Source organism: Prinia subflava, chromosome 2 (genome assembly GCF_021018805.1).
Source record: "Prinia subflava isolate CZ2003 ecotype Zambia chromosome 2, Cam_Psub_1.2, whole genome shotgun sequence".
In the NCBI taxonomy this organism is placed as follows: Eukaryota; Metazoa; Chordata; class Aves; order Passeriformes; family Cisticolidae; genus Prinia; species Prinia subflava.
The window spans coordinates 52257558-52271655 of NC_086248.1; the positions used below are offsets into that span (position 1 = coordinate 52257558).

The following is a 14098-nucleotide window of genomic DNA, read 5'->3' on the forward strand; positions in this document are numbered from 1 at the left end:
ATTTCTACACTCATGTGTGCTTTTACTAAAGTGAAACTCGACATGAGCCTCTTGTGATAACAGTGACATATAAGATGAATGTAAGACAGAATAGCCAAAAAAGTGTTTGATGTATGAGGCTGAGGATGGAAGCCTCTGTACTGATTCAGCTAATGAGCCTTGTTTTATTCATCTGATGTTCTGGCTGCCAGGAGTGTGTCCGTTGTACCACACTTTAGTGACCTTTCAGGAACAGCCAGGATAAAACGCCTGCAGAAAGGGCAGCCTGCTGCATGCTTTAAGAAATCAGCTCAGAGTCCACAGGGAGCTTTTAGCACAGTCTGGACACCACAGGGTTTGCAGTGTTGAGAAGCAGCCGCTATGAAGAACCTTGCTACAAACAAATTGATGAAATCCTTTTGTATTGGAGCTCACTTTTATTACCTCCCTTCACCCACCTTGCAAAGCTTGTTGTTGCCTGTAAGAAGCCATTGTATGTCTCCAGTGAGGTCATGGTAGGACTCTCTGCCCTGCTATCATTTGGTTATACACATGGGAACTTCTATAGTGAGATGAACACAGAAATGTCTCCACGACCTTGCTTTGTCACTTGGCAATGTGGCTTACTCTGTGCTTGCTCTGTACAACAGGGCAAAGCTACAATGCACAAAGAGATATTCAGCACGCATCTTTCCCTCATGCTCACACAAAATCGTTTTGCTCAGTTAAATTTTTTCCTTAACAGATTGGTTTAGCTTTCTGAAAACAACCCTGAAGACAACCTTTTGCCCCACATCTGCAAAGCAGAGTGTCTATGCCTGCAGCCTACTAATAATGTTTTACAGGTTGCTTGGAAAAAAAGTTTTAGGAAGATACTGAAGAAATGCAAATCTGGACAAATGAGTATAAGCAATATCCCTAAAGAGTCACAGGTTGACAACAGTGAGGCACTTGATCCAACACAGGTATTTTCTGACTTGTGTTGTCAGGGATCAAGAGTAACAAAAAGAAAAGCAAATTGGGCAAGCAAACACACATCCATGCTTTTTTCTGCAATCTTTGTATTTGAAGGGGGGGGTTCCTGCCAGCCTAGCACTTCACTAAACAATATCCTTCATTTTCTGCCTGTAAACTTAATACGCTCCCAAAAACATGATCACATTTTGAGGAAGGTATTCTGATGGTTACAGACATTGATTAAATAGAAAGCGACAAATGGCATTCATCTTGATTTTAGCAAGATTTTGACACTATAAATGGGTTGTAAGAAGTTCAGGAAAACAGTGTCCAGATGCAGTCAGCATAGGTTGAGTGCAGAATTGTTTAAAACTCTATTTGAAACACAGTTATAAAGCAGATGTGACATTTCAGATGGGATCCTAGTTGGACCTCAAGCTAGGGAAATAACTCTCTTCATTATTTTTATTAACAACGAGGATAGAAGAGAGAATGTTTGTAAAAATTTAAGATTAAACTAGACTGGGAAGGGTACAAGCACTTATGAAGATAGGATTAGAAGTCAAAATAATCTTGAGAAGTGGCTTGAAATCAAGAAGGTGAAATTCAGTACAGACAAGTACAGAAGAACTCCTGTGGGGAAGAATCATTCATCTTCAAATAAAATACGGACTACTTGGCTAGGCTACAGTTAGTGTCAAAACAAAAAGACCTGATTATTAAGCGTTTGATGATGCTGTTGAAAAGAAGAAATTGGAAACCAAACCCAAATGACACAAAACAAGAACAACAAAAACAAAAGAAAAAAACCCAACCAAACGTACAAACCCACTAAGCCTACTGAATTATTTCAGGTAATGCACAGAAGACTGTATGGCAGTTGTCCCTGTTAGTCCTGATTTGTGCACCCCACTGTAAGAAAAACATATGTAAACCGAGGAAGGCTTCAAAATGTAGAGGCTTGGAAAGCATGAGCTGTGAGAAAAATCTGAAATAACTGGGTTTGCTTAAACCTGAAAACAATGGTTAGCATGAAATACTTTTTAAAAAGGCTTAAAAGCAGTTATAAGAGAAAACAATGGCCCATTTTTCTTCATATCTATAGGGAGAAAAGGCTAAAATGGAGATAAGTAGTTAATTTGCAGGAAATTGTTGTTGTCTATGAAATAACCTTTTTTTTTTTTCTTTTAATGTACACAGAGCCAGTCTGTCAGTAGCAGTGACCAGACATGTGAAAAAAATGCACTTCCATACCTGAACTCTTTGGCCCTTTTCTATCAAAATAAAGTCCAATTCAGATCTGTGATGTAAGAGACAATATTTCAGGGATGAGAACTGCCCCAAATAACCCCTATAAGCCAATAGTTGAGTCTCCTGGAATAAAGGAAGCAAAGGGCACCCTTTTACCTGTGCAAAGAAAGTGTTTTAGCAGAGAAATAAGGGTCTTGGGCTCAGATGAGACTGAATTTTCCTGGAAATTGTTTAAAACAAACATAAGAAGGCCATCAGGAACCAGCAATTCTGTGAATTAATAAATAACTCCCACCCTACAACCTTCTTGCAGACCTTCAGCATCTTGAGAGAAATGCAGGTTTCCTTACATCTGTGAAGTTTCATCTCTGAAGCTCAGATAAATTGTTCCAACTCTCTGTTCATGCATTTCAACCCAAATGTCAAAGCAGGGAATCAGAGAAACTTCTGTCTCTCAGAGAGAGTTGGATCAATGTACTCCCTCCTCTACATCTCTACTGAGCCATGGTATGACAGCAAGCCAGACACAGTAATCACAGTCAGAAGCAATGCATTTCATGCCAATAAATGAATGGTTTTCAGCATTTGTAATGTCTGAATAGCATGTTGTTTTGTATTAGTGAAGTGATCTACTTGAAAAAGAGTGATTGTTTCTGGTGGAAAGATGACTGTTATAAATCCTTTACTGTTTTTATGTGGTTTTAAAACAGAATTGATGTTTTTTTAAAGGGGGAAAAAGGGGAACTTTACCTTTCCTCACTTTTTTACTGTTTTGCTTTATCTTCAGAATTAGCTGGTCTAATATTAACAGATTATTAGAGGACCTGTCAAAAATAATCTGTGTACTGGGTGGTTCTTGAATGATAGTGCCTGTCAGTTCTGAAAAGGTGCTGCTAATGAAAGCAATTTCTCCTCTTTCAGTTGATTTCATAGGTGGATTTGACTCTTACGGCTATCAAGGTCCACAGAAGACATCTCATTTACAGCTACAGCCCATGTATATGTAAGTACTTAACTTCTAGGATATTCAGCAGAGTGGCAGCCTGATATTAAAGGATCATTAAACTGAAAGGTGGCATGACTTAAAAATTCAGAATAGGCAGAAGCCTTTTTTGATGGACTGAATTCAAGTTACACTTAAGCACCAATGTTACTCTTGTGTTGAATTATGATTTCTCAGGGCAGGATATCATGTATCACAGTTGATCAAACAACATCCAGCTCTCACCTGATTTTTCCCTATTTTCGTTCAAGCAGGTTCCACTCAGAGACAGTGACAATTTGGTGTAGAAAAAAACCCTAATCATATATGACAAACCTTGGTTGTGAAAAAAAGTGGATTTTTATTAAGTTTTATCAAAAGTTCAGCAATGTGCTAATTTAGTGGATGCATTTAGCATTTGTCTTACCAGAGCATCTGTTCACCAAGGCACCTCTGTACCTCATTTCCAGTTTCCACATTTAAAAAAGCCAAAACAAATGTAACAACATATGGCTTTTAAAACTAGTTTGAATAGAAGACAGTATTTTACCTAACCATTGAGAGACAATTCCATCTTAGAGTACAGTCTGATATGTTAGATATAATCAAATCTCGGCTCATACACTCAACTGGAGTGTATTCATACTAGAGCTGACACACAACCACGGACCAGCCCAGGAATAATCGTCTCCAAATACTTCTTGTACTGATGTCAACTGAAATTCAGAACAGTCCTTAGTGCCCAGATAAATCTTACCTCACTGCTGCAGCCTCTTGGAATAGTTTTTATTTGCCCTACACACTAAAATCAATGCCCTACTAAAAGCACAGCACCAAACAGCTCATAAAGGGGCAACAGTTATGTTTTTTCCTTTGTTTCTCTTCTGAATATTTCTTTTGAGGAAAAGAATTAAGTTCAAGCAAACAGTAGCCATCCCAACACACAATTCCACTCACTTTTGAATGCAATTTCATTTCTTCTGATTAGTGGAAACAAGTTTGCTAATGGATTAGTGTATTTTTGCATGGAATCTTGCATTTACTCCTTTATCAGTGGTACAATCTGTTCTGTGGTGGTGTTTGGAACCAGGCCCTTCAGGAGCCTTACTAGGAGCTTTTTAATAATCTCAAATTACAGTAGTCCATATCACCAATGCCATCTTAACTTCAGCTTCCCATCTGTCTGTGCTCAAGTAAATATTTTTCACCTGCACTTTTGGCACAGTGCTGTGCATTAAGGAAATGTTATTTCCTTCATAGTGGGTACATAGGTACTCAGAACAATTCTAATCCTGTCTCTTTCTCAGTATACCATACCTTGTCATCAACATATGGAGCCCTCTAGCTATTATCCCATTCTTGTTATGCTTTCGGTGTTTCTTCCAGAACAGCAGATTGCATTTACTGTGCATCTTCATACTGGCTGGAAAGAAAGCTAGACCTGTGGAAAAAAGGAAAAAAAAAAAAAAAGGCAACATTTTTAAGCTTGTAGCTAAAATGAAGAGATAGATGATTAATCCATGTAAACTGTTCTTTCTGATTTTAATGCCACATGCTCACTGGAGTATAGGTGATTTAGCTGTCTTTATTGAGAGACAGAAATCAGAATGTGAGTTGACATTTTGTCCAATCAACCCACAAAAGTATTGCTATGTCCCAGCTGCAGTCAAACACAGACACTTCATGTTTCCCTCTGACTGTATAGTGTCTGACAGGGTTCTCTAGGATTGTTACAATCTGTCCTTAAGAGGCTTTTACCACATTTAGTAATACTTTTCCTTATTTACAGCTGGGGCACACCAGGAACACATGCAAATGTATTCACATTGCAGTCACTCTGTAAATGTAGGCAGTCCATTAGGTAGTGGAGTGACAAATTCGAATGTCAAGTTAATCAAGTCAAGGTTTGATCTGCTGGTAGCACTATTTACAGCAATATTATGTATTAGAAATCAAAACATGCTGATATGATAACAGCAAGCTATACTTGATATTTAAGCTTTATTTGTTGGGAGGAAAGGTTTGGTTCCCTACAGAGCTTGTTCGCCAAATATCACCAATGTAAGCCTTCAGAGTATTCAAGGAAAAAAAGAAAAAACACAAGAGGGCTTTATGTTATTCTCTGGCCAGTATCACCTCCAGTTTACAGTGCTCAACGCCTCTATGTGTAATAAGGAGGAGAGGAGAGGAGAGGAGAGGAGAGGAGAGGAGAGGAGAGGAGAGGAGAGGAGAGGAGAGGAGAGGAGAGGAGAGGAGAGGAGAGGAGAGGAGAGGAGAGGAGAGGAGAGGAGAGGAGAGGAGAGGAGAGGAGAGGAGAGGAGAGGAGAGGAGAGGAGAGGAGAGGAGAGGAGAGGAGAGGAGAGGAGAGGAGAGGAGAGGAGAGGAGAGGAGAGGAGAGGAGAGGAGAGGAGAGGAGAGGAGAGGAGAGGAGAGGAGAGGAGAGGAGAGGAGAGGAGAGGAGAGGAGAGGAGAGGAGAGGAGAGGAGAGGAGAGGAGAGGAGAGGAGAGGAGAGGAGAGGAGAGTTCAAACTCACATTGGGCACATCTCATATGGAGCTCTGGATTTAGAAAAGAAATTGATCAGGAGACAGGTGCCTTTAAATCATCTGATTGCTAACTATATGCAGAGGCACAACAGCAGTTTGTTCTCTGTGCTGTGTTGTGCTGAGCATGCTGCAAAATGGAAGGAAAGCATATGGCCTCCTCTTTGAAGAGGAACAGAGAAGCCCCCTATATACTTACCAGATTGAGTCACAGACAGAACTAGTACAAATCTTAAAGACATACAGAATTTTATGTTGTGTCTCAGTCACTATCCACATCCTGCTTGCTGATGTGAATTGATTTAGTGGATTGCAGTGACAGAAGTCCATCAACAGGAAACTTATTTCTTTGGAAGTCAGACAGTTTTTCATCCAAGTGATTTAAATCAATTTTAACTCTTTTATACATGCACTATTTAATTATTATTCTGAAGGAATGCTGAGTTTAATAATTGCTAACTGTTAAGACATACTGTTTTGTAACCAGTTTCTTCCTGTGTGCTAAAGTTAAGACTTAATTTTGTTAACGTGGAGTTTATATTTAACCTATACCAACCTCCATGTGCAAATTATATTGATTTATTCAGGCTTCTCATATTTTCATTTCTATTGTGTCAGGAGTATTTTATCTAAAGATTTATTACTTTTTATTTGTGATTTTCATCAATCAAGCTCTACTTTTAAGAACACTCTAATTCAGTTTATACACACATGGTCACTTTGTGTGGTGTTCCGTCAGTTATGCAAAAATAGCCTAAATAAACAGGATATCTAAGGAAAAGAAAAATCTTGGTTTCTGAAAAAGAAATATTATCTTTAGGTAGTTAATTGAAGTGACTATCTCTGGCTACTGTTGACTTTAATAGTCTAAAATTATTAGATTCAGCCTTACATTGAAGTTTTTTCTCTATGTTTTAGGCTTTGAATTCCAACCAGTTTTCCTTATCACCTCTTCCAATTTCATATTTAATTTAAATCAGTTTACTTTTTAAAGTGAGAAATATATGCAATTTAAAACTATGTTTTAAATAAAACACTGATGTTTTGGGGAAGAATTCTTATGGTGACATTTCTCTACCTGTTATAAATGGGAATTTTTTTATTATTTAAGTGCCAACAGTGTGCTCTATGCTGTACAAGCCAAGAAGCCTAGACAGTCCCTTCAAAACGAATACGCTTTTTGAACAGAGCGGGACAGAACCGATGCTCATGTACCTCCTTGCAGTGTGGCCACAGCTGATGTACTCAAAAGCAGCTTCCTGGCATTCTGTGCCGGAGATGCCAGTGCTCATTTCCAGACCATGGGAGAAGGACACAATAAGATGGCGGAAATCAATTGTCAAGACAAAATTCTCCTCTTGGGAGGTGACCAAGGAAGGTGACTAAACACTCCCTGACACTGATTCTGCTGCACATGAAAAAACACCGTTGTAGTTGTGGAACAAGACTGCACTGCATGATCACTCTTCTAAAAACAGTAGGAAGGAGGGAGGGGAGAGAGATCTTTCTTTATGTTCTCCACACTGAACTTGTTTGTTCGAGAAAAGAAGAAGTGAAGCAAAAAAACCCATGCATGTCTGATGCTGATGCCTAATGCACTGGAGAAATTGCTCAAAAGCAGTGCAGCCCTGAAGTGAAGCATGCTTTCCTCCTATTGTGAAGCCTAAGAGTATTTGCAGTATCTGTACTCCTGTGCACACACACAGACGTATAGGCATTTGTCTAGATAATTGCACATACTGAAGGTGCTACCTATTTCACTATTCAGTTAAAGTATAAATGAAACACAAAAAAAGAGGCACCTAAAATGAGCACCTTGAGTATAACCACCACGACATTCAGCAGGTTCATGCACTACAAATCTTCTGTGCAATTATCTCGTCATGTTTTGGGATTCAGACACATTTGAATAAGCTACCACCTCAGCTTTCACTATCAGCAAACAACATCTTGTCCATCTTAGACTGAAAGCTTTAGTTACAAAACATGGGATTGGGACAACACTGTTAAGGTGGCCAGGCTGTGGCACTTGCACAGGCTCTCTGCTTTGTGAGTGAGCTGTGGGTGGCTTTCCCCTGCACCTGCAATTCAGCCCTTCTGCCCTCATGCCGTGTCACTTCTTGGTTCTACAAAGACAGCTACGTATCTGATGGATTATATAAATCAAGTCATATCCCAGTTGACCCATGGACATACAGTTAAGGTTATAATTCAGTATAACTCCTGCCTAAGATGGTTTAGAAAATCTGCGCTGACTTCTCTGACAATGTTCCAGAGAGAGCCAAAGCAGTTACTTAAGTAAACACTTTGTCTTTCTGTCCTCTTACATCCCCTGTGTATATGAACTGTTACTGGTTTGTGGATTACATTTGCTTGCAAAAGGACACCAGAGCAGCAGGGCAGGGATCAGATAAGTATATGGTGGATTATAAGTATTGTCCTTTCTCTGTCTTTCTTCTAGGTCGAAGTAAACATTGGGACTACTCAAGGTGGGCTGGAGGACCTGTCAAAAAGATCTCTTTCAGGATGGCCTCCTGGTTCTTTAAAGAGAAAAGAAATACAATTTTTGTGCTAAAAATAATGTATAAAAGCTGATTGAACAGTGAGACAGAAAACAACAGAGACCTTCAGCCTCTCTTTCTAACAGATACTAAAGGAGATGCCCCAGACCCCCTCCTTGGACCTCCTGCCTCCCAGCGCCAGAGGAACACAGCAGAGGCGCTGGTGCCACCTTTTGTCCCTTTCTTTTCCCTGCCACGGCCAGCACGGCCCGTCTGGATTGAGACACGGACCCAGCCCCTGAGTGCTGTGGGAGCCTCCCCCACGCTCCAGGCCACGCTGAGTCTCCTCAGTCAACACAAAACACAGAGATACCAGGATGACCTTGCAGCTGGAGTCAATAGACAGTGCATGGTTTGCCCTGAAGGCTGTACAGTTCATACTTGCCTTAACCCAACTGCGTTGCACATTAGAGAAACTACGTGCAAGCTTTCTGAAGTTAACATGCTGCTGTTAATTCTGAACGATTTCTAAGTCAATGGTTTTCTTCTGTTTGGTTTTGCTTTGTTTTCATGTCAGGGAATAAGGCTCTGTTGCTCCATGGCTCCAGAGCAACCAAGTAGAAAACTGCCAGCTGTCTGATAAGTGCTTTACTTTTGGGGCTCCACAGTGGTCAAGAAACAGTTTATAATGATTAAAAAGAAAAATAAATGAAGAAATAAATGAGACCTTTTGGGGGGTCAGGGTGGGGAAAGGGGTAACAGAAACTAAAAATTGAACCTACTGGAAATAAGCAGCAGAAACAGTGCTTCTTAATCCCGCTGGTTTTATTTATCGCACTGTAGGTGCTTTTATAGCTGTCTCTAAACATCTTTTACTAACTACAGAGACATCTGCAGATTTCTATGAACAAAGGCCAACTGAATATGTACTAGCTATGTTTACTCTTTTATATCTAGTTTCAACTAAAAATTCTCTGTGAGTGAGCTTTTTTTTCTAACTGCACCGTAAGGGATGCACATATTTTATTTTTCGATTTTGGTTGGAGAGGGCAGGGAGGGACTAGTTGAGTTGAAGAAATACTGAAGACCTTTTTGTGGTATATTTGGGGGATCTGTTGTGTGTTAGAACGTGTATTTTATCTTCCTGTATTATTGTGGCTGAAAAAAAACCCCTGTGCTGTTACGTAGTTGGCAACAAGATGCCTTTGGGAATTTTGCTAGTAGGTCAATGTGTATATGAAATACTCTGAATTCCTAGGAACATATGTTTTATTCTACATCTGATCTGTATTTTCAAGAACGTAGGCGGCTTTCACTAGGAAAACCCAATATTTTGCTCAGGTCTTTCAGAAACTTGGATTGTCATTGTTTCTTTGCTCAGACCTTGCATAGACAAACGCACGCACCTGCCACACCTGAGGTGACCACATAGCTTTTGAGGGCAAGAGGGAAGGTCAGTGCTCGGAAGTGCTCGAGGCACCCCTGAGCAGTTCCCTTTTCCCTGGTGGCCAAACCCTTGCTCCAAAGGCCTGTGTGCTCACACCACTCACCCATCCCTGTACAAGTCAGCGCCCTTTGCTGTGTCTGCATGGATGTACAGTGTCACAAGCAGCAGCTCTGGACAATGACAGAGGAACAGGCATTCACCAGTGAGAACAACATACGGGACATGTTCAGGAACTATACCTACATCGATTCAGTGAGACTTATATAGATATAGATAGATATATATATATGTAAGTGTGTGAATGTGTGTGTATGTCTCTGTATATAAAATACACAGGAACAACTACTTTGCGGGGCTGCATCACCCAGGAAGATTTTGATGCAGTGGACTGAGGGTTCCCATCTCAGATACTGCTGGGAATTTCATGCATAAAACACGAACGTCCCCTAGGCCTGATCCTGTAAAGCATTCATTGCTGATTTGGATCTCAAATTCAAATTTTCATACTTGGGTACCTGAAAATCGGAGTTCTTACTGGATAGAGCTGCTTTTCACCCCATGGAAACTCCATGCAACTTCCAAGTGACAGGTTTAAATTTCCCATAACTTGAAAGATTAAAAAAGTTTCTACTTTTATGTAGTATTAAATATAGCAGATGTATAGTATTAAACACAATGAAGAGGTTTAAATGGGACGAAAATGTCATAACAGGTTTTTTTATCTTTCCCTGTATACCAGTTAATCAAAATGATATTTCTATAAAAATCATTTTTTAACATGAAAAGAAACCAGTTTAGGCACCTAAGCAGCAATCCAATTGTTCAGAAGATAATTTTTCATACCTTTCAGTGATTTCCCATGGAACAGCAGCTACTGGTAGTTAGCAATTTTAGAAGTCAGGCAATTTAATGAAGTGTCTACACGTAGCTTATAGGCCTGATTTTAATTTAGAAAATTTTGGCCTTAATTTCTCTGTGTCTTAGTCTTCCCATCTATAATACGGGAATAATATTTGCCTCACAGGCTTTTTGTGAGGTCTGAATTGTTAATGTTTGTACAATGCTTAGGAAATAGGAAGCACATCTAACTACTATGGATTGCAATATAAATGTGTATTCATATATTACATATAGAGTAGATACACACACTCACATACACACAGTGTGTATATATATATATATATATATATATATACACACACATGCATACATACCTATGTTGGTATTCATAACCCTGCTTAAGTTGCAGTTAGAGCACCACCATTAAAAGATTAGGACTGTTGACTACTCAACTAAATCATTAGTGGACAGATCTCTTCTGGAAGCGTTTAGAGCACGGTAATGTGAGACTATCTGGATGGCATTTTTGATTTGTACAGCTGTATCCTCCTCAAAATCCAGTAAAGAATGTTATTTTTCTAGGCTGGGCTTTTGTTATAAACTAAAATATTCAGAAGGCAAGAGATACAATCCAAATGTGTCCTTTTTTTTTTCTTTTTTCCTTTTCTTTTTTGGCATTTGTTAATTCTGAATGTATTTTTAACGAAAGTGATTTTTTTGACTTACTAGTGTAATTTGCATTTAAAAAAAAATAAATGGAAAAAATATAGGTTTCCAAGCTATTCATGGCCCCTGCTGCTATTCAGAACTTACAGGAAACTCAGAATTGCTCTTCCCAGCTGAGCAACAATGCAGGATAAAGAATCCTATTACATTTACATGATGACAATCCCGATCTGTGCAGTGCATGGATGTGACAGCACTGAATAGAAATTGCCGGGTCATGACACCATTTTAACACTGTCATATGTACTAGGTATTTCCATTATCACTGACACTAAAAGGTTTCTTTTACAATGCTGACTGCAACAGACTCTGCTTAGAAAATAGGGCTGGTTTTGCCCACTCATCAGGAATTTTAATTCCATGATAGGTATAGAGTTGCCAACAATGTTAACTATTGCAAAAATAATACTTATTAAGAAGGAGAGATGTAACATGGATATTTCCTCTGCATTCAAATTCTTTTATATGCTATTTATTGTCCCTACACTGAAATGATGGAATTCTGTCTTAGGCAAAATGTTTATAGAGCTCACATATATTGACAGCTTGCCTGAGGTCATTTAATAAAGGTGGAGCAGAATGATACACATTTTGAGATACTCGGTCGTGCTCTCTTAGGATGATTCCTTAAAAAGGGAGTTCTTTCATTAGGATTTTTTAGGTTTTCATAATAGTGCAAGTTATACATTTCAGTCAGGTAAGAATGGTTTGTGCTCCACTTGCTTAATTTAAGTACTGTTTACAATACTCCACTGCTGCACAGCATTTTGACAGTCTGGCACAGTCATGTGTTGATTGCTGGATGTCTCCAGATAGGAATGGCCATTAACTCAGTGTCTGAAGGCTTTCATCACTTGCATGCTCACCTTCCATTTGAACACATTCATAGTAGCCAAAGCAAAACTCCACACACTGTGACTCGCTCCAGCTTGTAATATTTTCATTTCCACTCCTTCTGTTTTATTTTTACATGCAAATACTAAGTGGAGGGGGACTTTTCTTACAGATATGGAAAGCCCCATGGATAGTCTATGTGTATATATTGCTTGCTGACTGTCTATCAATGAGTAGCTGAGATGAAAGTGATGGACTTCTTGAGTTTGTTTTCTAGCTATTCTGAATCTGGCTTCTTCCCAGTACATGTGGACTGACAGCAGACACTAAAGGTAAGCCAGGTTTTGCTGAAGAACCAATGCACAGCAATACTGCAGACAACACTGCACCTTGGAGAAAGATGAAGACAGTTGTTAAGCTAATTGGTCCTGCTTCAAGCTATGCGTGGTATTAAATGCAATTACAATGCATAAAAGAAATTGCCCTTTAGACTGCAATTACTCATTCACATACAGAAGTGTCACAGCACAGAATCAATCAGGAAAAGATTTTCTTCCTGCAGTCACCAATATGCTTCATCTCCTGACATGGATTGGAGAAATCAGCTGTGTTTGATCTCATGTCCTGACAAGTCCCTCTGTTCAGACCTTCAACAGGAGAAGCAATTGTAGCAAGTTAGAGTTGAGACCTTGGCATAGCTGAGTAGTTTAGGAAGACATTGTACCAATGTGAAGTTCTAAGTAGCATCATACATACATTTCTTACACATTTATCTCCCTATGTACAAAAGAAGGGTTTTTTAAAAATACACTTTTCCTTTTTCTCACAGAAACCATTTGAAACAGATTGTCTTTTACAAGTGTCTTCCAAGTCCTGCCAAGATCACAAAAGACATTTTTTAATGAAAAATCCAATAAAAACACCACCATTTCTGCTCTCTGCTGAGTAGAAGACTTTGCTCTTGGGACTTCCAAATGCCTTGGGATTATTATTTTGGATAGATAGGAGCACTGTGAAACCTGAGAATTAAAAAACAAATAATGCTTGTGGTCATGAGTGATTCAAAATTAAATCTGTACAAAGTCATACTTCTGCATCCACCAGTGGAAAAGGATCTTTGCTATCTGGTACCTTATCACTTTCACAGCTTTGCCTTTGTCCTGCTGGGAAATAGGTTATGGGGAGCTTAAGGTGGAAAAGCATGTTCATATTCAGCAGGTGCTCTCCAGCAGCCTCCAGTTCTGCCACACACCTAGTTAATTTCTTTCTCTCTGTCACCATCTTCTCATCTCATTCTCACTCTCTCTTCCTGAACACAACCCCAAATACCCTCCCAAAATTACATACTGCTCTTTATCACGTCCATTGTTTCTAACTCTCATAAAGGGGGAGATGGCAGTCATGGAGGATAGTGTCACTGAGGATGTGCGCAGAACAAGAAAAGGAAGCACAAGGTTCTGTCCATCCTCAAAAAGCCCCAGACAGGGAGACATTTAACAGAATGGTAAAGATTGGCAGCATTACAAAGCCATGATACACAGCAAGCCCTGGTAGGAATCATTTTCACATGTGCAATTATATTTGCTAAAGCTATAGTTCACTGAGTTCACAGTAAGTCATAAATTTAAAGTCAGAAAGTCAGAGCTACAAAAGGCACAGGTGAATTAGAAGAAAATTCATAAAAAGTGTTTGTGAAGACACTGACTGGATTCACACCGTCTTCAAAAATTGTGTCAGGATTGTGTTTTTTCTCCTTTCAAACCAAAAAAAGGTAGTTGGTAGCTGGTTTCTATGCATGCATGAATATTTTGTTCCTAGGAGAGCATGTAAGTATGTGCAATTGCTTTAATTTACACGGGGTTCTCAGTATTGATGCATCTGTGTTCGTTTGTGCTAAATGTTGGCTCAGTTTGCTCAGTCACACATACATGCACACATACACACACCTGCTATGTGACTATATTTTATGGTGGAGATTCATAACCACACACAGTCTCTCTCCTTCTCTGCTTAGTTTTTCCTATCCCTCCTCTCAAGA

At 39.3% G+C, this 14098-nt stretch overlaps 1 protein-coding gene across 4 annotated transcripts in view; it reads left to right on the forward strand.

Annotated features, from left to right (window-relative positions):
- The window catches only part of NKAIN2 (sodium/potassium transporting ATPase interacting 2), a 534113-nt gene extending 522376 nt beyond the window's left edge, over positions 1–11737 (forward strand). The window contains exons 7-9 of one of the 4 annotated variants that reach the window (XM_063389933.1): positions 3109–3190; positions 6824–7090; positions 8174–11737. In XM_063389933.1, the coding sequence (XP_063246003.1) occupies positions 3109–3190; positions 6824–6896 (155 nt within the window). In that variant the 3' untranslated portion in view covers positions 6897–7090; positions 8174–11737. Of the gene's footprint in view, positions 1–3108; positions 3195–6823; positions 7091–8173 lie in introns of those variants that run through there. The other 3 variants (XM_063389930.1, XM_063389931.1, XM_063389932.1) reach the window with 3 other exon arrangements.
- Positions 11738–14098: the final 2361 nt, after the last annotated feature.